This window comes from Polypterus senegalus, chromosome 14 (genome assembly GCF_016835505.1).
Source record: "Polypterus senegalus isolate Bchr_013 chromosome 14, ASM1683550v1, whole genome shotgun sequence".
NCBI classification, from domain to species: domain Eukaryota; kingdom Metazoa; phylum Chordata; class Cladistia; order Polypteriformes; family Polypteridae; genus Polypterus; species Polypterus senegalus.
Window position 1 is genome coordinate 1183483 of NC_053167.1, and position 26741 is coordinate 1210223.

Here is a 26741-nt window from a genome sequence, read left to right on the forward strand (position 1 = left end):
TTTTAACGGAGTCTTAAAAACCTCAATAGAAGGAGAAGATCTGATGTGGAACATAGTAGTGACAATTGAAAAGCCCTGTCACCCCTCGACTTCAGCCGTGATCTTGGAACTGCAAGGAATAGCTGAGCAGATGACCTCCCCGAGAGGGGATAAAGGAGATTACAGATATAATTTTGAGGCAAAATCATGCAAGACATTATAAACAAACAGTAAAATTTTAAAAATCAATCCGAAATCTCACCGGTAGCCAGTGGAGAGAGCCCAGTAGAGGTGTGACACACTCTTTTTTCTAGTGCTGGTTAGAAATCGAGCTGCTGCATTTTGAAATAGTTGAAGGTGCAACAGGGCAGAATTGGGCAATCCCACATATGGGGAACTGCAATAATCTAGTCGAGATGTAATGAAAGCATGAATCACTATTTTCAAATCCTTATGTGAAAGAAAGGGTTTTAAATTTTGCCTCAGTTTTGTAAAAGCAGGACTTTACTACTGTGGACATTTGTTTGTCAAAATTTAATGACTCAAAGGATGATACACCAGGTTCCTGACATCATCATGAATTCTTGCTGTTAGCAAGTCTGAGTGAGTGCAAATTTCATTAGCAAAGAAGTAGGGCCAAAGATAATAACATTGGTTTTATTTTCATTCATTTGGAAAAAAAAAATAGGTAAAATATAATAATTTAAAGTAACATTGTTAGGTTACAGGGAGTCCCCGTGGACTATTATGTTTGCTGATGACATTGTGATCTGTACCGATAGTATGGAGCTGGTTGAGGAGACCTTGGAGAGATGGAAAACTGCTCTAGAGAGGAGAGGAATGAATGAAAAAATGAATGTGTAAATGAGATGGAGGTCAGAGGAATGGTGAGGGTGCAAGGAGTAGAGTTGATAAAGGTGGATGAGCTTAAATACTTGGGATCAAAAGTACAGAGTAATGGGGATTGTGGAAGAGAGGTGAAAAAGAGAGTGCAGGCAGAGTGGACTGGGTGGAGAAGAGTGTCAGGAGTAATTTGTGACAGACGGGTATCAGCAAGTGAAAGAGAAGGTCTGCAGGATGATAGTGAGACCAGCCTTGTTATATGGGTTAGAGACGGTGCCACTGACCAGAAAGCAGGATACAGAGCTGGAGGTAGCAGAGTTAAAGATGTTAAGATTTGCATTGTGTGTGACGAGGAAGGACAGGATTAGAAATGAAGACATTAGAGGGTCAACTGTAGTTGGACTATTTGGAGACAGTCAGAGAGGCGAGATTGTGTTGGTTTGGACATGTGCAGAGGAGAGATGCTGGGTATATTGGGAGAAGGGTGCTAAGGATAGAGCTGCCAAGGAAGAGGAAAAGAGGAAAGCCTAAGAGAAGGTTTATGGATGTGGTGAGAGAGGACATGCAGGTGATGGGTGTGACAGAACAAGATGCAGAGGACAGAAAGATATGGAAGAAGATGATCCGCTGTGGTAACCCCTAACGGTAGCTGCCAAAAGAGCAAGAAGAAGAAGAATAAAATTATTAGGTTACAGGGTCCTATTTTGAACCTGTCCCTTTTTTGTTATAATAACTGGGCGCAAATAAGGTGTACACTTAGGGCCTCATGACCACGGACTTTGGCCTTCATTGGGGATATTTAGTGATATTTCTGGTGCTCAATAACAGTTTGACACCCCTATTTTAGAGAGTTTGTACTCTTATTGTGGAGGTTGACAAACTAGCATATAAAAGCAAATGTAATGAAAGATTCAATAAAAGACTCATAAAGAAATGTCATTATTGTTTTCTCCACAATTCAGTTTCCTAAGAAAGAATAGCCATTTCTGCGCCTTCCTACGTATTTGGTCTGTGTTGAGATCAAAGTTTAGTCTGCTATCAATGATTTCCCTTAGATATTTGTATTACTTTATCATCTCCACATTTTCACCTTTTATTATTATTATTATTATTATTATTATTGACAGAGTGAAAAAAGGGGAACACCTACAGCCATATCTTTGGTCTTAGGCTAAGTCCTCACTCCTACATTTTAATTTAAAAATGACATTTTTCGAAGAATACCACCTCCATCCACACCACCATTTTCACATCGTTTATGCAAAGATCTCCACCCACACTACAACAACCGAAAACACTTATGACACAGACGTTCACTTACGCTGTAAATGCACACATCGGCGCAAAGAGGAAGAAGAAGTAACCTACTTGAGGCCACCAGCCTCAGGATTTATCACAAAACTGTAGCGAATTATCAAGACTTTGCCTTTTGCACATGTATGCTGCATTCAAACTCTACAAAATGCAATTTAGATGTATATGGGTAAGCAACACAAAAAGCACAATGGCAAGCAATTACTCTGTGCCCACTATGCTGAAATACGATTTTCTTCTGTGAAGGGTCACCAAACAAGAATGAGACATAGTAAGGAGTCCAATCAGAGAAGGGCCACATACTAAGCACAAACCAATCAGAGTGCGATTAGAGTCTGCGTTTCCACCCTTCCACGCTGGAACACCAAGCTGGCATTTTCAGAAGTGTACTGCTCTACTGGAGAGCGTGTTCAAAAGTTTTTTGGGAATTCAGAATGGTAGGGTAGGGTGGACAAAAGGTGAACATGGAGACTAACGTCTGTGTTTTTAAATGAAAACGTAAAAAAATAGATGTAGCCTTAGAGATCTTTAGCACTGAAAAAGAACAAATTACACCACTGAGCAGACTCATCGACAACGGGGCCATGGCTGACCTCCTTGTCATGGAATATCTTACTATAACAGACTCATCTGCAAACTTCAAGATATGTCTGTCCTACTGTGAACTCCTGCAGCCATTTGTGGATACCAAAGAGGAGACAGACAGCAGCCTTGAGGTGATCCAAAGGATGAGTTAAGACTATCAGAAAACTAGACATTAACACTCACTTGTTGTGTTCTGTTAGTTTGGAAGTCCAGACTCCACCTCAACAAGTTAGAGTTTATCCCTCAGTCTGGATTACAGTAAAAGCAAGCGAGAAATCAATAAACAGCAACCTTGCATGGGTGTTGGTCCTTCCAAGTGTTCATACAGTACGTAGATTTAGAAGTGTTGCTGTAGCATCCTCCCCCAATCCTACAATTATTTTGAACTTGTAGTACAAGAGAGCACAACACAATGCTGTAGCTGACAAGTCTTTCTTGCTCTTGCATGACCCGACAGGCACTCACTCAGTTATAGAAACCTGCATTTCACAGCTCATGACAGCAAATGGTGAATGGCACAGTGACTGGGAGTGTGGCCTGGACTTTGGGGAATCGGTGCAAGATGCACTGGGGTTTGTGAGCACGAATTTGTATATATTACTGTAAATAAATAGTGTGTGGTGGAACTACATTTTCCGTCTGCCTGTGTCCGGGTCCCAGTCCACAACATCAAACAAAGGACACGCTGCTCATGAGACAGCCTATAAGCTATGAGGAATTAACAGTTCAAAGCTAAACAGTTTACTGCCATTTGAGCTCACACTAAAAATGGAGTCACACTTGTCAGACTAGTATCATTAAAAGCAAATGCAACCGTGTTACTTCAAAACACGGCTAAAACAAACGTTTTCAATGGGCCCTCTGAGACCTCGAACTGCTTCTGACAGAAAACAGCACCAGCGTCTATCATCGTGCCAGCTGTCGTTAGTCTGGGACTAAAAAAAAACAAAACACAAGCAGGCTCTCAGAAATACGTGAAGGAAAAACCACAAGTGACAAGTGCTGCTTGTGTCTGAGGATAAAGGTGCCCAGTGCTAGTAAAAAAAAAAAAAAAGTGTGACGGGAAACTTGCAGGAACACGACTTGTATGTTTACTTAAGGTTTGCCACTGACAAATATTTAAATACAGTACTATAAGGTGGTCCAGATCTAATTATGCAATTTACATTATGCTATAACTTAAGTTTATTACATAGAAAATCCCCCTGTAAGAGCCATTTTCCTAGTTCTATAAAATGTATGAATATTTATTAGATGATAATGCATAAAATATGGGAGGTTCCTAAAACCCCCGTGAACAGAATTGAGTTGGTATTTTCCTGTCACCTCTTAACAGTTTTTGAGTAAACAATGTTCTTTAGTAAGTGTTTTGCCTTACCTTGTGTAAGATACAGAGACATACAGTTTTTTTAACCGTGTCCTTGAAAGAAGTCTTTTTATGCTCGCGTTCGTGCTTATGCACGGCACTGAGCTTGGCGCATATCTAAGTGCCAACGGCCCAAGGGTCTTTTGAGTGTAAAGTAACTCGTAAATTAAAAGATCTAAGTTTTGAACCGTATGTTTAAAGCATACAGAAGAAGAAATAAATAATCTTTAAGTACAGAAGTAACCAAAGCTTCATAAGAAAAACTAAGTTTATAGAAGATATATTTTTCCCTTTTTTTGCCTTTATTCTTTGTAACTATTTTTCTTTTTATTCTTGTATGGATTATTTGCCTTTAACTTTCACTAAATATTTTTAAAACAAACTTTTGGACTGAGAGATTTCTTTTGACACGCGTCTTACCCGTGCCTGACTTCACCTTACGCAAAGCGGCTACACTCCCGGAAAATCCTGGACCATCGAGAAGTGTGCAAACTGACAGCATGAAGAATCGTCTTTGCACCGAACTGGAATAATCCCTGCATAAATCAAAAGTTATCCAGACGATCTGGACCACCCTGTAGTGTACTGCACAAAAGGAAAATTCCTATGTAACAATTTAAGTTTCATATATCTGAGGTATACAAATTTTATTTTAGCAATGCATAGCTAATAAAATGCTCCCAGTGGGTGGCAAAGGAGAAACACTCAAAATTTTGCTGATTTCAATGAAGGTTACTAAACCTTGAACTGAAATGTGACTTTCTATACTTACAACATCAAACGGACTTTACATTACAAATTAAAACATTCTCATGCCTTTGTTTCCTTTTTTAAATTAATTTATACTTCTTCCATACTGTAACAGGGTCATAAGGACCCAAAGCCCATCCTGGCAGCATTGAGCTCAAATCTGGAGTAACCCACCAGTCCATCACAGACCACACTGCTTCACTCACACATACTGGGCTAATTAAAAGTGCTGATGCTGGCTAAAACACAACAGAAGCTGTCATTGGATGACGGTCACATGACCCATCCTACTGGGAATCATCATTTTAATTATTCACTGCTAGGGGCCAATTGTAAGGCATCTCTGTCCTCATCAGGCAACTGTTTCCACTTGTGTTATCGTAGAGCTTTCAGAAAATTCAGAAATTAAATACTGATGCAAACAGCCTTTACTCTTCTTACCATTTTTTGAGACATTGAACAATGTCATAATAAAAATCTTAAAGAAAAAACCTAAATTCCAGTTACATTGCTTTGGATAAAAATGTCACAGAGGACAAAATTGAATCATTTGATTTGCTTTTGAGTGAAATTAGGGACTTGCTTGAGGGACTGAATACTTTTATAAGCCTCTGTGTGTGTGTGTGTGTGTGTGTGTGTGTTTGTGTGTATTATATACAAACACTCATGTTTACAATACCAAGTAGGGACTTTTATGAAATAAGGCACATGTTGAAAATTTTGTTTTAAGCTCAGGATTGATAAAATCTCTCTCTCTATTATATATACACATACATACATACTATAGATAGACATATACATACACATATTAATAATATATATATATATATATATATATATATATATATATATATATATATATATATATATATATATATATATATATATATATATATATATATATATATATATATATATATATATATATATATATATATATATATATATATATATATATATACACACACACATATATACACACATACATACACACATACACTGTGGTACCTGGATGGAGGTGGTACCCAGCCGGGACACCCGAGAAGACCGGAGGAGGGCTTGCGCCTCCTCCAGACCTCAAGGGTTACCGCCAAGGGGACCCCAATACCTGGAAGACCCTGGACCTCAGCACTTCCGTCACACCAGGAAGTGCTGGCTCGGGGAAAGAGGAACAGGGACACCCGGAGTGCTTCTGGGGAGACCGCCGGCACTTCTGTCACACTGGGGCGTATCGGTGGGAGATTGCCAGGAACACACCTGGAGCACATCCGGGTACTTATTTAAACGGGCCGCCTCCCTTCAGAGGGGGACAAGAGTCGGGTGGAAGATTGGACAAGGTCTCTGGAGGAGGCACGAGGCGGCCTGAAGAAGAGAAGAGAGAGAGAAGACATTGGATTGGCCTGGACAGAGGGGTATTGGGGGGCTTGTGAGTACTGAACTGTGTAAATAATGAAAAATAAACGTGTGCTGGGTAACATGAGTGTGTCTGCCTGTCTGTGTCTGGGGCAATGTTCTCAATACACACATACACACATACACACATACACATTACAGGCGAAAAGTTTGGACACACCTCCTCATTCAATGTGTTTTCTTTATTTTCATGAACATTTACATTGGTAGATTCTCACTGAAGGCATCAAAACTATGAATACAACCATTTAAGCTCATCGACAGTATGCCAAGAGTGTGCAAAGCTGTAATCAGAGCAAAGGGTGGCTATTTTGAAGAGACTAGAATATAAAACATGTTTTCAGTTATTTCACCTTTTTTTGTTAAGTACATAACTCCACATGTGTTCATTCATAGTTTTGATGCCTTCAGTGAGAATCTACCAATGTAATGTAAATGGTCATGAAAATAAAGAAAGCACATTGAATGAGAAGGTGTGTCCAAACTTTTGGCCTGTACTATACTAATATATATATATATATATATATATATATATATATATATATATATATATATATATAATCTCCAAGAGTTGTCACCCAGTTAATCAGGTATTTATTTACAGTATATAATTGTATTCAATTCAGTGTAACTCAGTGGTCTCAAACTCCGGTCCTGGAGGGCTGCAGTGGCTGCAGCTTTTCATTCTAACCCTTTTCTTAATTGGTAACCAGTTTTTTGTTTTCCGTTTTTCACAGGGTCCACTACACCAGACTGTAAAAAGCAGATTTAGAAAATGGATGGAGAGATGAAGAATACAGGCCCACGCCCAGCTTATCCTTTCAGTGCAACAATTCTTTGAATTAGGGAGCTCCACTGCCCCTCAGTTTCTTGAACTAAAGTAAACTTCAAATATTTAACCAGGACTCCTCTCAACCTCAGACTTGGAGGCAACCATGAACACTGTGTGCTCATTTATTTTAAAACTGGTTTGCAAAATTACACATTATACACATTTTCCAGTTGTAAAAAGAAAATAAAGAAGGCATTTTGAAGGCAAAAGGATGAAATACTGTTTGTTAATACCAAGAAGAACTTCACTCAAAAAATGACTTGTTAAAAAATAAACTTAATTCAGGCAGGGACGGTGGCCTCACACAATTAGTTTGAGTAATTTTAAAATTAAACATTCTTTTTAAGTCGATATGTTCACTTTCTGTTCATAACATAGTTTGGGTAATTTAAATGAACGTCTTTGGGTAAAATTAAAATAACCGAATCTCATTCATTAAACTTAGGTTACACCTATTTATTAAACATTATTGTTTTGTGGAGAAAGACAAACAAACTGTGATCGCCTTTACTAAACTATTAGCACGTAGACTTGTCTTGCTAAACTGGAAGAATCCTAACCCTCCCATTCTAAGTCAGTGGGTCACTGATGTTATACTCCATTTAAAACTGGAAAATATCAAATTCTCACTTAGTATCTGTGCAAAACTTTTTCAAAACCTGGCAGGATCTAATAAATAACATTTTAGAATAAAAACTTATATTGAGGGAGAAGGATTCTCTCCCCTTTTGTCTTTTTACTCTTGACTGTTGGCCTTGTTCCATTTCTCATGGGTTGGGGTTGAATTTAGTTTTGTCGAGTTTGACTTGATTATTTGGAATGATACATGCATTTAATACATTCAATAAAATAGGGAATAAAAAACATTTTTTTTTTGTTCAGGATACATCTTTTTTCTTATTAAGTCATACCAAATTAATCTTATTTCACTAAATAGTGATACCATTTCATTTATAAAGTACTAGTCATCCCCCTGCATAGAAGTGAAACAGGACAGCAAGGAGGACCCCGTCCAGCACTCACTCCTGATGTCCGCTTCCTCCTCTCCTCGGCCCGCAGCCTCTGTCTCGGATTAGCGCGAATGTGACGTTCCTGCAGGCGAACAATGATACTCAGCGTGATGAGCGAAGTTGCACAATCAACTGGAATCTAGAAAAAAAACCTGATCTAAATCCGTTAAGTAGTTCTCTCGTCCGTTAGCTAAGCGAATGTAAGGTACACGTCCTGAGGCAAACGCTTGAGTGAGGAGGGCCCTTCCCCCCCCCTTGGATTCGCGCAAATAAATCGGTACTGCAAGTGAACCATGATACTAGCGCGATGAGAGAAGTCACAAAATCAACCGGAATGTTCAAGCAAATTATAGAAAACCGGATCTAAATACCTTAAGTAGTTCTCTTGTAAAGAGCGGAAAGACATACAGACAGTATATATATATATATATACAGTATATATATATATATTGTGACGGACAGCCGGGTCCCATGCCCGGCCGGGACGCCCCTGCTGCATATGTTCCGGGGGAGCCACCATGGACAGCTCAATACCTCCCCGGCCGTTATTCGTTTCCCCGTCTCCCACATGCTCTATGGGACATGGAGTCCTCCACAGCCTGGTTGGGAGATGGGGTGGCCGCTAGGGGGTGCTGCCGAGAGCCAACAACCCGGTTGGACGAGTTATCAGCCCCACCCGGAGGTGCAATCAGGGCCAGCTGGTCAAGCACCTGGAACACTTCCTGGTGGGCTATAAAACGGGCCAACCTCCCTTCATTCGAGGCCAGAATCGGGAGGAAGAGGACGAGGTTGCCTGGGAGGAGTGGAGGTGCCAGGAAGGGGTTGTTTGTGCTGGATTTTGTGCTTTTGGAACTGTGTTGGGCATGTGGGACACGGGAAAGACATGCCCCATGGTTGAAGAGAAAAATAAAAGCCTGTTTGTTTTACACGTGCCTCTGTGTAAGTCTGTGCCGGTCAGGTGCTATATAGAGCCTTTTACAATATATTATATATATATATAGTATATAAGTGTTTAGTAGTTAATACATTTCAGTGTACAGCAAACATTTTTTATTTTATAAAAATTCATTTTATTTTCACAGTACAAAATACAAAGAGGGTGGCATGGTGGCGCAGTGGGTAGCGCTGCTGCCTCACAGTTAGGAGACCCGGATTCGCTTCCCGGGTCCTCTCTGCGTGGAGTTTGCATGTTTTCCCCGTGTCTGTGTGGGTTTCCTCCCAAAGTCCACAGACATGTAGGTTAGGTGCATTGGCATTTCTAAATTGTTTCTGTTTCATTTATGTGAGGTAGAATGTCCAGAGGGGACTGGGTGGTCTCGTGGCCTGGAACCCCTGCAGATTTTATTTTTTTCTCCAGCCGTCTGGAGTTTTTTTCTGTTTTTTCTGTCCACCCTGACCATCGGACCTTACTCCTTTTCTATTTTAACTAATGTTGTCTTATTTTAATTTCTTATTTTGTCTTTTATTTTTCTTTTCTTCATTATGTAAAGCACTACTTTTTGTATGAAAATGTGCTCTATAAATAAATGTTGTTGTTGTTGTTGTTGTTGTAAATTGTCCCTAGTGTGTGTGTGCCCTGCGGTGGGCTGGCACCCTGCCCGGGGTTTGTTTCCTGCCTTGCGCCCTGTGTTGGCTGGGATTGGCTCCAGCAGATCCCTGTGACCCTGTAGTTAAGATATAGCGGGTTGGATAATGGATGGATGGATGGAAAATACAAAGCACCATTCTCCTGTTTAAATCTCCATCACCACTTTTGTTATCACTCTCGAAAGACATTACAATTGCTATTAGAGCACATTCAATTCTAATGCACAGTGTAACATTAGTATTATTGTTGAAAAGATTCATATTCCCATAATCTCTTTTCAGAACTCTAATCATCCTCTTTCCAAAGTATTGACCCAATGTCCATCTTACATACAGTTATTCTTAAATATACAGGGTGAGTCAAAATTATTTTAACACTAATGGCACTGCTATCTACATACTTGTATACAATTTTTGTGGACCATTTATGTGCCACATATGGAACATGTATTGAGACATTCTTGTAAATCATTTTGAACATATTCAGTATATTTTGTGAATAAATTGTTTGTTTTCACCTTTCAAATACGAACATATTTTTGACTCACCCTGTACTACAATTCCCAGTAAATGCCCCACTTCCCAAGATCCACAGCCCCTTCCATCTCTCCTTGGCAGCTGCAAATCCCCAGTTCTCAATGTCTCGCTTCACTTTCCCTGGCAGCTCCTTCTCTAAACTCTTCCGTACCCGCTGCACATCTCTGGTTACATTTCACTTTATCAGAATACACTTGCCATCCCATCAACTCTTCTTGGCCAGACTAATAATCGGCCATGTCAAAAGCGTTTACCATTCCCTGCTAGACCATCACCTCTCCAAATTAAATGAGAAGACAAATTAACTGAAGCCTCTCCCATTTCCAATAATCCCACCTTGAGGTTGATTGCACTTTTCGTGTTGTATTAATATTAACTACATGGTTGTATTGGAAACAAAGAAGAAGATGCTTTTCTCATTTAGAGTTGGTGATGTGTAGCGGAAAAAAAAAAAAAAAAAGAAAATCATAAATCGTATCCTACAACCACACAAAATCCATGACACTTCACGGAGGGAAAAAATAATCAATTTATTAAATGTCTTTAAATTTCTTTCCAATAGGGCTCTCTTGGAACGTTTTGTCAACAACAGGGATGTAAATATACTGTACTCATACAGGGCCAATTTGAAATAGCTGATCAGCCTACTAATGTGACTTTGAGGATGCGGTAGGAGAACTGGAGAACTTAAAGAAAAACCACCAAATGCACTATGGAGAAGATAGATAGATAGATAGATAGATAGATAGATAGATAGATAGATAGATAGATAGATAGATAGATAGATAGATAGATAGATAGATAGATAGATAGATAGATGTGAAAGGCACTATATCTGATAGAAATGTGAAAAGAGCTATTTTATTTAAAAAGCCAGTATTCATAAGTGTCAGTATTCATTAGAATGATTGATGTGAAAGGTGCAATGTTAGGTTGATAAAGATGGGAAATGTAGGTGCAAAATATGGACAGATAGATATGGAACAGGCTCTTTATTTGATAGAAAGATGTGAGAGAAGTTATATTATTAAGAAACCAAATGTGTAAAATGCGGAATCTTCCTGAAACAAATAGATAAGAATGCAATGAAGATGGGCAGCCAGCTAAACTGAAAAATAGATAACCGATGTACTAAAAGTGTACTACTGTAAAACAATTCCTAGTGAACAAATCCCCACTTGAAGTCCTCTCTCTCTCTTCCTCTCCCTTGCTATTCTTAGACCGACCCTCAAAGGACATTTTCTGAAAAGCAAACACTCAGTTATCACATCCCCCCGCTTCGTGACCCTTGACCAAACTAGCATTCCTTATATAATGAGACGGAGGCACTGGCAGTGTTCCCGCATGCAACACCACGACATTCTTATAACTGGTGGATTATGGAAGCTTTTTCTTTCCTTTTAAAGTATTAAATATTTCAAAATATTTAAGAAAAACAACATGTTATCGCAGTTTTCGTTCCGTATAGCGTACGGGACAGAATATCCCCTTGACTTGCGTGACTTTTTAGCCGGCTATTGTAGTTCAGTGCTGAAGATGTGTTTTTGATCTCCATAACTCGAAGCAACAACATGTCCGTCCATCAATTCTTCCATTAAGTAAAAGCCACTTCATGCTCAAGTGGACACAGAGCCTAACCCTGCAGTTTTGGCGCACCTTCAGACAAGGAACCAAACCTGGACGGGACTCTAGCCCAGGTTTTCCAGGACACGCTTATTCACTCACAATTTCTGCCCATCAAGCTAATCTGCACAAAATGTGGAAGAAAACAAGGGTTCCCAGTAAAAAGGTGAGCCTGGGAGAGCATACTAACGTAGTATTGAGAATGATCGGGTTTTGAACCCAGGGGCGGATTTTAACCAATTTAAATGACGCTATTTAAATGTGTTCACCTAAACCTCTATTTCATATTTTGTTTCAGTTTTAGATCTGGCATTATACTCTCTGGTCTAATATTGGGTCGGCTTATTATTTGTTCCGCGTAGTATTCCCTACTGTTGCTTTCTTAACGTTTATTTTCGTTCAGACATGGCACAACGGATTAACCGGTTTTTTGTGGCACTGCCAAGCGCCGAGTGACAATGACTGAAATAAACGTCTGATGCCATTCACGTAAAGTAGTTGTACCCAAAATTAAAAGCGTTTCAAAACAACGCAGGGAGTGTACAGGTAAAAAAGCGAGAAAGACACGTGTGCCGACGGGCTTACCTGCTGCCATGGTGCGCGTGCGCTGCTGGTAAAGTTCGACTTCAAGCGCCTGTACTGCAGGATGCGGCTCGCAGCTTTCATTAACAAATGGGCGTGGCCGCTGCCCCTGACATTTCCACACTCGGCCAATTAAAACAACGCTTTCCCTTTCCTTATTTTTTTTTTCTTTTACTCGGAACAATTAGTTTCTCATCTCCCACGTACGAGTGTATTCCAAATTTGGTATGAGTTTTTTTTTCAATTAAGCCTGCGAAGCATTACATTTCTTAATTTGTATAAGTGTGAGAAGCATGTCCATCACCACTCACTCCTGTACAAAGCTGCTGGTAGACCTCCGTTCCGCCAACGGCTCATTCGCAGTGTGCGCCAAGACTTGTGCCATGAAGGTGATCGTGGTGGTCTTATCACTTAAAGTCAATTGGAGTAGTTCAGGTCAAGATCAAAGCATGGAAACGGTGAGTGTGCTTCCTGCCTCTTAGTGGAGCTACTATCCTAAAAGGAAAAAAAAAAAAAAAAACGATAAAATGCAGTTGGAAAATAATGGGAAACTGGTCTCCACACCTCTTATAGAAGTTAAGTCAGACAGAGCCTGTTCCTCATTTTTCTATTAAAACCAACATATCATTCAATGCAAAAAAACATCTATTTATGCGTTCACTAGACTTGCTTATTTCTATAAAGGATCATGGAAACCAGTGGGGGGTTTAGCTTGTATAGTGCCCTGGTGAACTCCTCTTTATCCAACCCGAAAAAAAAACATTGTGACTACCACCCCTTAAATCATTCTGACATTTGGAACAACACAATAATCATAACATTTAAAGCATTAAATTTATATCAGTATAAATATACTCAGCAAAAAAAGAAACGTCCCTTTTTCAGGACTGTGTATTTCAACAATAATGTTTTAAAAATCCAAATAACTTTACAGATCTTCATTGTAAAGGGTTTAAACAATGTTTTCCATGCATGTTCAATTAACCATAATCAATTAATTAACATGCACCTGTGGAATGGTCGTTAAGACCTTAACAGCTTACAGAAAGTAGGCATTTAAGGTCACAGTTCTAAAAACGCAGGACACTAAAGAGACTTGTCTACCGACTGTGAAAGATGCCCAGGGTCCCTGCTCATCTGCGTGAACGTGCATTAGGCATGCTGCAGGGAGGCATGAGGACTGCTGATGTGGCTAGGGCAATAAATTGCCATGTCCGCACTGTAAGACGCCTAAGACAGCGCTACAGGGAGACAGGAAGGACAGCTGATCATCCTCGCAGTGGAAGAGCCCGGATCTCAATCCCATTGAGCACGTCTGGGACCTGTTGGATCGCAGGGTGAGGGCTAGGGCCATTCCCCCCTGAAATGTCCAGGAACTTGCAGGTGCCTTGGTGGAAGAGTGGGGTAACATCTCACAGCAAGAACTGACAAATCTGGTCCAGTCCATGAGGAGGAGATGCACTGCAGTACTTCAAGCAGCTGGTGGCCACACCAGATAGTGACTGGTTGTGGTGATATGGGTCCACAGCTCGTTGAGTAAAGGCCATTTTTAAATAAATAATCAATGTGCTCGCGGCTTAGTGAGGGGACGTTGGGCCATAGTGAGCCGCGGGACGATCCGTAGGGTGTGGGCGTTTCTCACCTAGTGCACAGGTGAGGAACTGCCCACATTCATGATTGTCCCGCGGCTAATGCTGCAGCTGCTGTGGCACTCGTCATTTTAAAAAAGAAGCGCGAGTCGGTTTTAAAAGAAAAAAAAAAAAACGATCGGAGAGTGAAAGGAAAGGAGAGGACGGAGGTTACCGGGAGCAGGAGAGGAAGCAGGTCGGTGAAAGAGAGAGAGAGCCGCGAAGAGCGAAGCGGACGGGCGGCGAATGAGCGCTCGTGGACAGCTGCGTAGAAGCTGGGTGTTAGGCCGACACCCACGTGTTTGTGATGATGTCGCTCCCGCTGAGCGATCAGGTAGCGGGAGTGACCAGGGAAGGCGACTGGCCGCGGAGAGGCCATGGAAAGGCAACGGAAGTCGGGAGACTTGGTGGTGGGAATCTCCAACGTGAGCGACCTGGCCGTTGTGGGAAACCAAGTTCTCCGGGACTGGGATGAGTGCCATACCGAAGCCAGGGATCGGGAGGTCTCCAGTCTCGTGCGTGTGTTTCAGGAGGGCAGCTGCAGAGAGCGTCTTGCTTGCTGCGATGCCCAATCGGGATTAGCAGGTGAGACGCTAACAAAAGAACACCGGATTTGTTTGTTGTTGGTTTTAAAACTGCTTCCAAGAGAAGATTTTAACCTCCGATTTTTAAGGATGTGTTTGTTTTTCTATTTATTGTTTTACTCCTCGTTTTCATTTAATGGATTATTTATTTATTTATTGAAGAACTTGGAGTACTGCACTATTTATGAACACTGTTTTTGTTTTGTTGATTTTTAATAAAAGCACTGTTGCACTTTTTGTATACCTTCCCCTTGCTGGAATTATTTGCCTCCATTGACTAGCTCACTCGGTAACATTATCGACGGTGTTGGGTTCGAGTGCTTCCAATAGCAATGGGAGTTTGGAGCCAGAACCCACATCGTCACACTGGTACTTTTGATTTTGAGCCTCCCTTCATTCAGGGACACATTGTGAAACATTTTTAGTTTATGTCTTCTGGTGTTGACTCTTTTACTGTTCATACAAATATTTACACATTAAGTTTACTGAAAGTAAAAACAGTTGAAAGTCAGAGGACGTTTCTTTTTTTGCTGAGTATATATATCCATTATCCTGCCCACTATATCCTAACTACAGGGTCACGGGGTCTGCTGGAGCCATTCCCAGCCAACACAGCGCACAAGGCAGGAAAAAAACCCTGAGCAGGGTGCCAGCCCACCGCAGGGCACACACATCAGGGACAATTTAGGATCACAAATGCACCTAACCTGCATGTCTTTGGACTGTGGGAGGAAACCCACATAGACACCGGGAGAACATGCCAACTCCACGCAGGGAGGACCCGGGAAGCAAACCCAGGTCTCCTTACTGCGAGGCAGCAGCACTACTACTGCGCCACTGTAACGCCCACGAAAGACCTGTGACTGAATGGATCAGTCTGCTCTACTCATGCTCAACCACAGCCCCTAGATGGCCCATGCATGCACTTTTACATTTTTTTGGAGTGTGCAGACACCTCAGTTCTCACTATGAAAGTTTTACACGCAGCAACGATGTCGTGCAAATGATCTTACCTGAAGAAGAGGCCTGAGTTGCCTCGAAAGCTTGCATATCGTAATCTTTTTAGTTAGCCAATGAAAGGTGTCATTTTGCTTGACTTCTCATAATGGCTAACACGATACAACAACCTAGTACTACAGACATACAAGACACCTGTATATGTATGCAGTAAAAGTCATTTTAAAATCAGGACCCATTGGAATTTTACAAATCTGTTACCATTTATGGAGCCTGTTATGGCTCTAAATAAATACAAGTTCTTTCTGGAACCTTCATGTGGATGCATCTTTTTAGAACAAAAAACGACTCTTCCATGGCATCGCTCTGAAGAGCCACTCTGGCACCTTTATTTTGAAGAGTGCATAACAGATAAGAGTATTCACAAGGGCAGCATTAGTGGTGCAGTGGGTGAAGTGCAGAAGCGGCACGGTATTTCAAACTTGAATGCTGTATTCTCAGTTTTTTCGATTTGGGCGCCCTGTGTAGTTGCCCATGTTACCCATACCTAAATCTACCATTGTTCCTCTATAGATGTGAGGAGTATTTTCATAATAACCCCATACTCCTGAGCAGTGCTGTTCGTAGACCTCTGTTTCACCGATAGCTCATTTGCGGTAGGCGCCAAGACTTATGCCATGAAGGTTTGCACAGTGCACAGTAATTCCAGCACCTTTTTCCTCTGCCTTCAACTTCTTTCACACCTGGAGGTCCACTGGTCAGGGTGGGGGATCAAACGTTTTTACATCTAAGACATCGATATTCACCCACCTGGGTTATGTATGCAACTTCACTACTTTTGAGTATCATGCAATTACTGTCTCCTTTTCTTGATGAGCTGGGTGGACTGCTCTCTTCCCTCCCAGATGACTGCAGCCCATTTCTAATTGTCGGAGACCTGGATGTCCACCTGACAGCCCTCCTTTCTCTTTCCTCCTTCAACATTACTCGCAAGGTTGGCAATCTGCTCGACGTCGTTCTCTCACACAGCTGCACTCACTGTAAAGTCAAAAGGCAACAAGCAGGTTACGAAGCCTTGTGCTGTGGTCGACTACAATAACACGATGGGCAGCGTAGATCGTGCAGATCAAGAATGGACTTTTTATCCCGTTATACGGTAGCAACAATAGGAATATCACGAAAAAGATATTTTGTCCTCTGGTGGAACTGCTCATTTGAAATGCATTCATGTTATACGAGCAAGAAGCTGGCGAAACTGTATCTCATGCAAATGTTACATGCCAGCTTGTAGAACAAATCAATGCCACGCATCCACCGTCCACACTACTGCTAAAGAGACGCGGTCGACCCAGCACCTCAATCCAGAACGTTGCATTGGTAGACAATTTATTAATTACAGTATATAACTGAAACAGAAATAAAACAGAATCCAACTCGTACCTGTGCAGTGTGCTGATAAATCTGGAAAGAAAATCCAAAAAGAAACATGCTATTATTGTCCCGACTGTGACGTTGGATTGTGTCTTTCACCGGGCTTTAAGATTTACCACACAAAGTACCCATTTTGAGATTACATACTGTTTTGGCATCATTAGTAGTATTATTTATACTATTATTATTATTATTTCTGTTATTATTGCTCATTTCATATTATTATTTTTATTCAACATTACTATTATTATTGGTATCATTATTATACTTTTGAGATTTAATAAAAATGCAATTTTTCATGACAAAAAAAATGCACCACTTTTTACATGTTTTTTGGAATAAAATGCAATGCTAATGATGTTAATTATAAACTTACACCACAAAACCACCAGAGTTAACATTATTAATACAGAGTTAACTTCATTAATATACCTGTAGAGCTAATTTAAATCTTAAGAATTTGAAAAACTAGGGGGCTTCGTCCCCTGCTTGCTTCGCTCGCCAACCCCAAGGCCAGTGCTACTCGCCATTGTGAAGAGGGGAGGATGAACGCAAAACAAGGATACGCGATCACTCCTCTGAAACCCCTCTTAAATGGTGATACCATGTTTTTTTTTACCTCCTCTTTGCTCAATCAGCTGCTGGTTCTGCATTTCGTGCCGTGATTTGAATGTTTAAAAGCCTGTACAGCAGCTGTCCTTTTATCTCATTGCCTTATCTCTCTTCTTCCCCAGACATCCTCAAACACTATCTCTTTTCGCTCTTCCGTTATTTCACTGAGTAATATTTTCCGTTTGTTTGTGCTAATGTCATCTTTACTCTCATTTTTTTGAGACTTTCGTATTTTCCTACTCCCATTATCTCTAACCTGCTCTGCATGTGTATCACGGGACTTGCTCCCAAAGGTTGTAAGTATGACGTGACTTGACCGTCTCGCGGTGTCTCTCTGTCTCTCTTTAAAAGATCATGTCTTGTCGCAAGATTTTTTTTCTAATAGAGAGATGAATATATGCAGTCTTGGTCAAAGCCCATTTGAAGCGTGGAGGAAGATGGCACTCCTAAACCATTAGACTAGTTTGTGTCAGTGTCAGTATTAGAACACCCGCACACCCCTTTGGTTACATAATCAGCATCCCTCTCTGTGCATACCGAAGACTTTGCAGAGCAGGTGCTCCTTAACTTTCATAAACAGCGCCTCTAATGGACTGACTGGCACAGACTGTAATCACCGTTCTGAATTTTCCAATGCTGCTCTGCGCGGCTGCCCATGTCGCCCGTACCTAAATCAGCCTCTACATGTATTCCTGGCAATTTCAAGGTGTACGTTTACAGGTGCCGGTCATAAAATTAGAATATCATGACAAAGTTGATTTATTTCAGTAATTCAATTCAAAAAGTGAAACTTGTATATTAGATTCCTTCATTACACACAGACTGATGTATTTCAGATGTTTATTTCTTTTAATTTTGATGATTATAACTGACAACTAATGAAAGTCCCAAATTCAGTATCTCAGAAAATTAGAATATTGTGAAAAGGTTCAATATTGAAGACACCTGGTGCCACACTCTAATCAGCTAATTAACTCAAAACACCTGCAAAAGCCTTTAAATGGTCTCTCAGTCTAGTTCTGTAGGCTACACAATCATGGGGAAGACTGCTGACTTGACAGTTGTCCAAAAGATGACCATTGACACCTTGCACAAGGAGGGCAAGACACAAAAGGTCATTGCTAAAGAGGCTGGCTGTTCACAGAGCTCTGTGTCCAAGCACATTAATAGAGAGGCGAAGGGAAGGACAAGATGTGGTAGAAAAAGTGTACAAGCAATAGGGATAACCGCACCCTGGAGAGGATTGTGAAACAAAACTGTGGGGGAGATTCACAAAGAGTGGACTGCAGCTGGAGTCAGTGCTTCAAGAACCACCACACACAGACGTATGCAAGACATGGGTTTCAGCTGTCGCATTCCTTGTGTCAAGCCACTCTTGAACAAGAGACAGCATCAGAAGCGTCTCGCCTGGGCTAAAGACAAAAAGGACTGGACTGCTGCTGAGTGGTCCAAAGTTATGTTCTCTGATGAAAGTAAATTTTGCAAATCAAGGTCCCAGAGTCTGGAGGAAGAGGGGAGAGGCACAGAATCCATGTTGCGTTGCTTGAGGTCCAGTGTAAAGTTTCCACAGTCAGTGATGGTTTGAGGTGCCATGTCATCTGCTGGTGTTGGTCCATTGTGTTTTCTGAGGTCCAAGGTCAACACAGCCGTCTACCAGGAAGTTTTAGAGCACTTCATGCTTCCTGCTGCTGACGAACTTTATGGAGATGCAGATTTCATTTTCCAACAGGACCTGGCACCTGCACACAGTGCCAAAGCTACCAGTACCTGGTTTAAGGACCATGGTATCCCTGTTCTTGATTGGCCAGCAAACTCGCCTGACCTTAACCCCATAGAAAATCTTGTATTGTGAAGAGGAGGATGCAATACGCCAGACTCAACAATTCAGAAGAGCTGAAGGCCACTATCAGAGCAACATGGGCTCTCAGAACACCTGAGCAGTGCCACAGACTGATCGACTCCATGCCACGCCACATTACTGCAGTAATCCTGGCCAAAGGAGCCCCAACTAAATATTGAGTGCTGTACATGCTCATACCTTTCAGTTGGCCAACATTTCTAAAAATCCTTTTTTTGCATTGGTCTTAATTGATATTCTAATTTTCCGAGATACTGAATTTGGGACTTTCATTAGTTGTCAGTTATAATCATCAAAATTAAAAGAAATAAACATTTTAAATACATCAGTCTGTGTATAATGAATGAATCTAATATACACGTTTCACTTTTTGAATGGAATTACTGAAATAAATTAACTTTGTCATGATATTCTAATTTTATGACTGGCACCTGTACATAACAAGGTTTAGAAAATAAGATTAACTTTCAAGTTTTCATAGCTACTAAAACACATGACAGTGGCAGGGGGCTATCAATGAGTTACCTTTACTTTACGAGTTGTGTAGGAAGGTTTAGTTCGAGGGAAACATGAATAGGGCAAGACAAGCATGAAAGATGTCTCAATAAAAAAACCCTTTTAGATTTTATTAGCAAAAGGAAACAAAGAGAACTGCAAAACGTGATAAAGTCTGATGTCTGCACTGAAAATTTTGGTGATGTTATAATGGCAAATGGAAACCCTGCCATCAGCTCTGCTAACTGTAGTGATGGGTTTCCTATCAACACTAAGTACAGAGTATACTGGGAAATCTGCAACCATTCTGCTGATAAATGTCAAAATATCGCATTTGTCTGAATTTCACAAGCCACCAATACAATTGGTATTCAAGTTTCCAGCTTCTGTTACAGCCAGTAAGGGCTCATTGAACAACAGATAATAGTCTATGACTACAATTAAGGTTATCGAAAAATGTGATTTGAGTGTTGTGGCTGACTGTGTGCAACCCTATCATTACCACAATTTACTGTCTTTCTAGTAGCTTCTTCCAGCATGGTAATGTACCATGTCACAAAGTAAAAGTCAAACAGGTATCATAAACACCTTGAACGCTAGGTGGCACTGTTGGCCCTTGTAATAAAAAACAGAGTCGTGTAAAGGTTTGGGGTTTTAGCCCCGTATACTGTAATAGAAATTGCATGGTCAGTACCTGAAATAACTCAAAGACACAGAAGGATAGGTAGACAGACAATTTATGGGGGTAAACAGTGGGATGCTGGGAAAATCGTGGTGCTGGCTGGGTAGCTGATGTCATCACCAGGGGACCAGAGGGAAGAAAGGATCCAGGAAGCACTGTGGATTTTTGGATTGTCCGGGCGCTATTACAGCAGCGGAGCCTTGGTCTTTCTGAATAAATAAAGTGAGAGAGGTTAGTACGCTGCTGCTGTCCACTGGCACGAGTTGTCGTGGTACGTGTCGGGTCCTTAAATTGCTCCCCATGCGCGCGTGCATGGCACCCTTTAAACCCAACAGACAGACACTCAGGATGCCAGGTAAAAGCAGTAACAAGATCTTTAATTCTTTCTCTTCTGTAAACAGTATCTCCAAGCACCACAGCCACCAATAGACAATTTCTGTAAATAAACACCACAAAGAATAACATTCTTCTCTCTCTCTTTCTCCTCCACATCTCCCAGCATGTTTCATCCACCTCCATCCAACTCTGCCTCACTTGCTGGGTCTTCAGCAGTCCTTTATATAGTTCTTGACCAGGAAGTGGTTCTGTTCTTCTTCTCACGTGAATTCCGGGTCAGATGGAGAATCCCAGTTCTTTAATCAACCTGGAAGTACTCTGGAGCTTCCATCCTCATGATGTTGTACTTCTGCGCTATGGGGAAAACCTGTATAAAACTACATGTCCCATGGTGCCCTGCGGGAATCCGGGGCACAGCTGCACTGCTGGGAAGCTGCCATCTAACGTCTTGGAGGACGTATTGTCCCAAAGCGGTTGCCTTCCCCCATCCTTCCATTCTATGGGGGTCCCAGCCATTTATTACAACATGACAATAAGTTTATTGTTCTTCAGTGGCCTTCACCAGTCGCCAGATCAGAATCCATCAGAACACCTTTGGAATGTGGTAGAACAGGAGATTCACAACTTTAATGTGCAGCTAACTAATCTGCAGAAACTGCTTGGTGCAATCATGTCAACCTTGACCAGAATCTCAAAGGAATGTTTCCAACATCTTGAGGATTCCATTGCGTGAGAGCAAAAAGAGGCCCTACTCAGTATTAGTAAAGCGTTGCTGAGAATTTGCTCAGTGAGTGTACGTATTTAGCACAAAACAAAAACCCAATAAAATAGCGAGTCCATATTCATGAAGTTATTTGCAATTCAGAAAGCAGTGGTAAGTTGATGAAGTCGGCCAATGCTGATTTGAAGGCTCCAAATAAGGTGAATTATTTAATCAACCGCCCCGAGATAAAAGTGAACAGTTTACCAGTAGTTCAGGTCAGAAATGGTAAGAAATTGATGCTGGTGGCACGCTGCTCTTCTGATCTTAAATCACTGTCACAGCTGGATACAGAAGCAGGACTTCACCTTCTTTTTATATACTGATAAAAAAAAAATTCAAACTTCAGGTCCTCACCGCAGGACAATTACAGCTTATGTGCAGGAACATCAAACCACAATGGGACCCTTCTGACAGTCTGCAGACATTTTAAAATATTTACAGCACCTGCCATTCCACATTTATCCAAGACCCACAAAGCGCTGTGGTAATAAGTCTTTAAAGGGGAATAACACCAATCTATTTATAAAAGAATAAATCTTTCAAGTTTAGCTCCTTGACATCATGCTCATAACTCAAAACTGTTACGATGGGACACATCACGCTTCCACTGTATAAAATGATTGTTCACAGCCACTACCATTTTAGTTTTGGGCTTCCTTGCTTTTGCTACTCTATTGTGTTCTCTTTACTGTTAGAGGAAGCTAAAAGGTGCTTTCCTGGAAATCAGTTTTAGGACCTTTGCTTTGTTTCATTGGCTTTGCTCCTTGCCTATGCATTTTACTGCTGCTAATCAACTCTTCTTGCCTCCCTTAGTATTCTGACCATAGCCTAAGTCTGGCCATATCTATGCCTTGACCCATTAAATCTGCTCATTTTCTGGACATTTTTTTTCCTTTTCATCATGCCAGGAACCTACACGTTTTGAGTAACACTATTACATAAAACAGGATCAGTAAATGACAGTTATAAGCCTACCAGTGTCTGTTTGCCACTACAGTGCTAGCCTAAGATATTATTGGCTGCAGTACCTAAATGCAGTAATCCAAGCGCTAGAGCTCTTAAATATAAGGTCACAAGAGAGAAACAACTAAGACGGTACCTGACCTGGTGGTTACCCTTTTTGTAACATTGCTGGCTGCCACAGCATCAGGAGTTTACTTGGGCTCCGCCCACCGCCACACCTTTTACTTTAATTGTGCTCCTGGTTCCTCCTCTCAGCATCTGTTGCTATGCAACATCAATCAGACATCACTCACATTGTGGCAGAGGCAAGAAAATAAAAAGTGAGCTCATTGTGCTCATTTACCTTTGTGAAAGCCTCTAGTTTAGTGTTCTAAATTTTATTTTTTTTTGGCACATTTAGCTTTTTTTGGCTGGTTATGACCTTTCACCTTGTGCTTGGACTCTATCTTTGTTTAGCACTTTTGATATTTGTGTGCCTGCCTTTTCAACATAGCTTACTTTTTGATTTGCCTGAAAGATTATGGTGACACACAAAATTTACTTTATTCTTCACTGTCTGTCCTGCCTGCTAGCGCAGGTTGGTACCACAACAGTGTTCTGCACCACCATCCATGCTTTACAGGGCGCCATGCTGTGCTACATTCCTGTGGCCTGGCTTTACAACAAGCAAGCCAATGCCAGATTGCAGAATTTCTGTAGCCACATCTGGTTCGGCATTAACAACGCAGCTTGGCAGCATGTAATGGCAGAATGTGTGACACTGTCAAGCAAGTCCCGCAAGGGTCAGGTTAGGACCGGCTACTTGTGTAAGAAAGAAATCAACCCCAAAGTAGATATGATTGACTGACCATTTATATGCATTTCAGAGTCAGGATCAGGCAGGTTCAGGATAGAAGGAAGTAGCCCCAGGACTATATAAGCCCAGCACGAGAACCATACACCATTAACCAGGCTTATGCATTTCACCATATCCAGTATTGTGCTCATACAAACTATTAAAGCAGAAAATTATTTAATTTAATAAATCCAATCTCATCCAAAAGGAAAATCAGACAGGCTGGGTTCATCCATCCATCCATTTTCTAACCCGCTGAATCCGAATACAGGGTCACGGGGGTCTGCTGGAGCCAATCCCAGCCAGCACAGGGCACAAGGCAGGAACCTATCCTGAGCAGGGTGCCAACCCACCGCAGGGCTGGGTTCAACAAACCCTAAATTCACAAACATCCCACTGAAAAGAGATAAACAGAAATTGTACATTTTTTTTTAATTTTATTGAATTTATTAAAATCAAATAACACTCCATGCACATAACTTGAATTTTACAAACAAAACAAAAGAAATAGGGTCGAAACAAACCGACCCCTACCCCTGAGAAAAAGAGCTAGGCCAGCAGTGTAAAACCTTATGCTAGTAGAGACAAATGAATAGATCAAATAATAAATGAATAAAGATAAATGGAGCAAAAGAAGGGAGAGAACCTGCTTCCTCAATGTAAATGCTTATTCTAAAATGTTATTGATTAGATCCTGCCAGGTTTTGAAAAAAAGTTTTGTACAGATCCTCTAAGTGCAAATTTGATTTTTTCCAATTTCAAATAATAAATAACATCAGTTACCCACTGACTTAAAAGAGGAGAGTTAGGATTCTTCCAGTTGAGCAAAAAAAAAAGTCTGCGTGCCAATAGTGTAGTAAAGGCGATTACAGTTTGTTTGTCCTTCTCCACTTTAAGCCCCTCTGGGAGCCCACCACACACAGCTGTTACTGGATTAGGAGGGATTGTGACACCAAGGCTGTCTGATAGACATTTAAAGATTTTGGTCCAAAATAATTCTAATTTGGTGCAGGCCCAGAACATGTGACCCAGTGAGGCCGGAGGTTGATTGCAGCGTTCGCAGGTTGGATCCTGCCCTGGAAACATTTTGGACAATTTTAAACGAGACAGATGTGCTTGATATATAATTTTTTAGTTGAATAATTCTATGCTTTGCATATATGGAGCTTGAGTGGATTCTGTGGATTGCTACTTTCCACTCCTTTTCTGAAATATTGAATAAGAGATCCTTTTTCCCATTGTTCTCTTTGACTTTTGAAAGGGAGGGACTGTAAAATAGTTTTATATATTACAGAAATGCTGTCTGAGTCCTTGAGACTGAACAATGTTTTTTCCGGCATAGAGGGAGGTGGGAGGTGAGGAAAATTGGGCAGGTTCTGTTTAACAAAGTTTTGAATTTGAAGATAGTGATAGGAAAGTGTTGCTGGTAAGTTAAATTTGGAATGTAATTGTTCATAGGATGCAAAGACGTTGTCTATGTACAAATCTCTAAGTCATTTAATCCCAGCAGTTTTCCAGGCATTTTATTGTACATTTTTAAAAAGGCAAGAGAACATGGCCAACGGAAAACTTGAAAACAAATGAAATATCATCAGGATCTAACCGTCAAGTGCAGACACTAAACGAGCCGTGTCTCGATCTTTGAACGGACGGCAGCCATACTGCTACACGCTCACATGTACTATCATAGCAAAAGAAACGCAAATGGTGCCATTTTGTGTACTGTTGCCATGGCATTGCTAAGCAATGATGACCAGTAACTAAGAGTAACTTCACTGTCTCAAAGGTGTAAAGGTCAGTGCCAAGAACTTGCTAGTTATCTGAGACTGTGGATATGGTAAAATAAACTTTTGGTGTGTGCTCTTACTTCCGTTATGATGAACAGCATACATATACAGTTGGAAATGGTGTGAGGCTTCTAAAAGACACACAAACACAGGCTAGAGCCCTCACTAGCTTGCCCAGAAGAAGCCTCATCCAAAGCAGCCTGACCCCAATACACAGACACAGACAGACACTGAGACACAGAAGTCCAAAAACGCACACGTTTATTTCTTCTTCCCACTACAGCACCACACAATGCATTAATCAGCTCATTGTCCTTTCTTTCCTCTTCTCTCTTTTCCATCCTTTTCTCTCTTCTTCTCTGCCACCTCCACTCCTCTCCCACAAGCTCTGTCCTCTGCCTCCTGACTCCAGCTCTCCAAATGCAGTGAGGCATCCTCTTTAATAATGCACCTGGATGTGTTCCAGGTACTCCCTGACACTCTTCCGGCAGCACTTCCTGGTGTGGTGGAAGTGCTGAAGTCAGAGGCTCCAGGATTGTCCAAGCACCCCCTGCTGGTGGCCATGGTCCCCAACAGGAATGAACTTCCAAGCTCCAGTCCCGTGGCCCTGATGCAAACTAGGGGGGCTGCCCTCTCATGTCCAGGGGAAGCTATTACCTCTTTCCCAGTCAGACAAGGTCCCCAGTCGCCTGCCATACTGGTTTTGGGCCTACACATGTTCCAACAATGAGGAACAAGATCCTAATTCAGATAACTTTAAATGTAGCAAAATATGTCAAACTGTCTTACAAAAAGATAGAGCAGTGGCTCAGTGGTGGCACTACTGCCTCCTGACATGGAGGCTGGGGTTTATGTCCTAGGTCCTCCCTGTGTGGACTTTGCATATTTTTTGAAGTTTCCTTGGGGTGCTCCGGTTTCCTCCCACAGTCCAAAGACATGCAGGTTATGTGGACTGGTAATACTGAATTTATTCTGAAGTATGTGTGTGTGTGTGTGTCTGGGTGTGTGTGTGTTCACTCAATAATTGTGCTGGCACCCTACCCAAGGATTGTTCCTCCCTTGCATCCTATACTTTAGTGGGTGGGCTACAATCTCCCCATTTCCCTGCTCAGGATACAGAGAGTTTAGAAGAGAGATGGATGAATGGATGTCCTACAAGAGAGAGAAAACCGTAAAACTCTGGCTTTTAGTGAAAATCCAAAATTAGGAATCTGTACTAATAAAAGGCAAAGCCCTCACTGACTGACTGACTGACTGACTCACTCACTCACTCACTCACTCACTCACTAACTCATCACTAATTCTCCAACTTCCCGTGTAGGTAGAAGGCTGAAATTTGGCAGGCTCATACCTTACTGCTTACTTACAAATGTTAAGCAGGTTTCATTA

The 26741-nt window shown here is 41.3% G+C and overlaps 1 protein-coding gene across 1 annotated transcript in view; it reads right to left on the reverse strand.

The window, feature by feature from the left end:
* Window positions 1-12520, reverse strand: part of LOC120515154 (protein-glutamine gamma-glutamyltransferase 2-like) — a 122176-nt gene extending 109656 nt beyond the window's left edge. Inside the window, exon 1 of the mRNA XM_039735908.1 lies at window positions 12425-12520. Within this exon, the coding sequence (XP_039591842.1) occupies window positions 12425-12434 (10 nt within the window). The 5' untranslated portion in view covers window positions 12435-12520. The remainder of the gene's footprint in view (window positions 1-12424) is intronic.
* Window positions 12521-26741: the final 14221 nt, after the last annotated feature.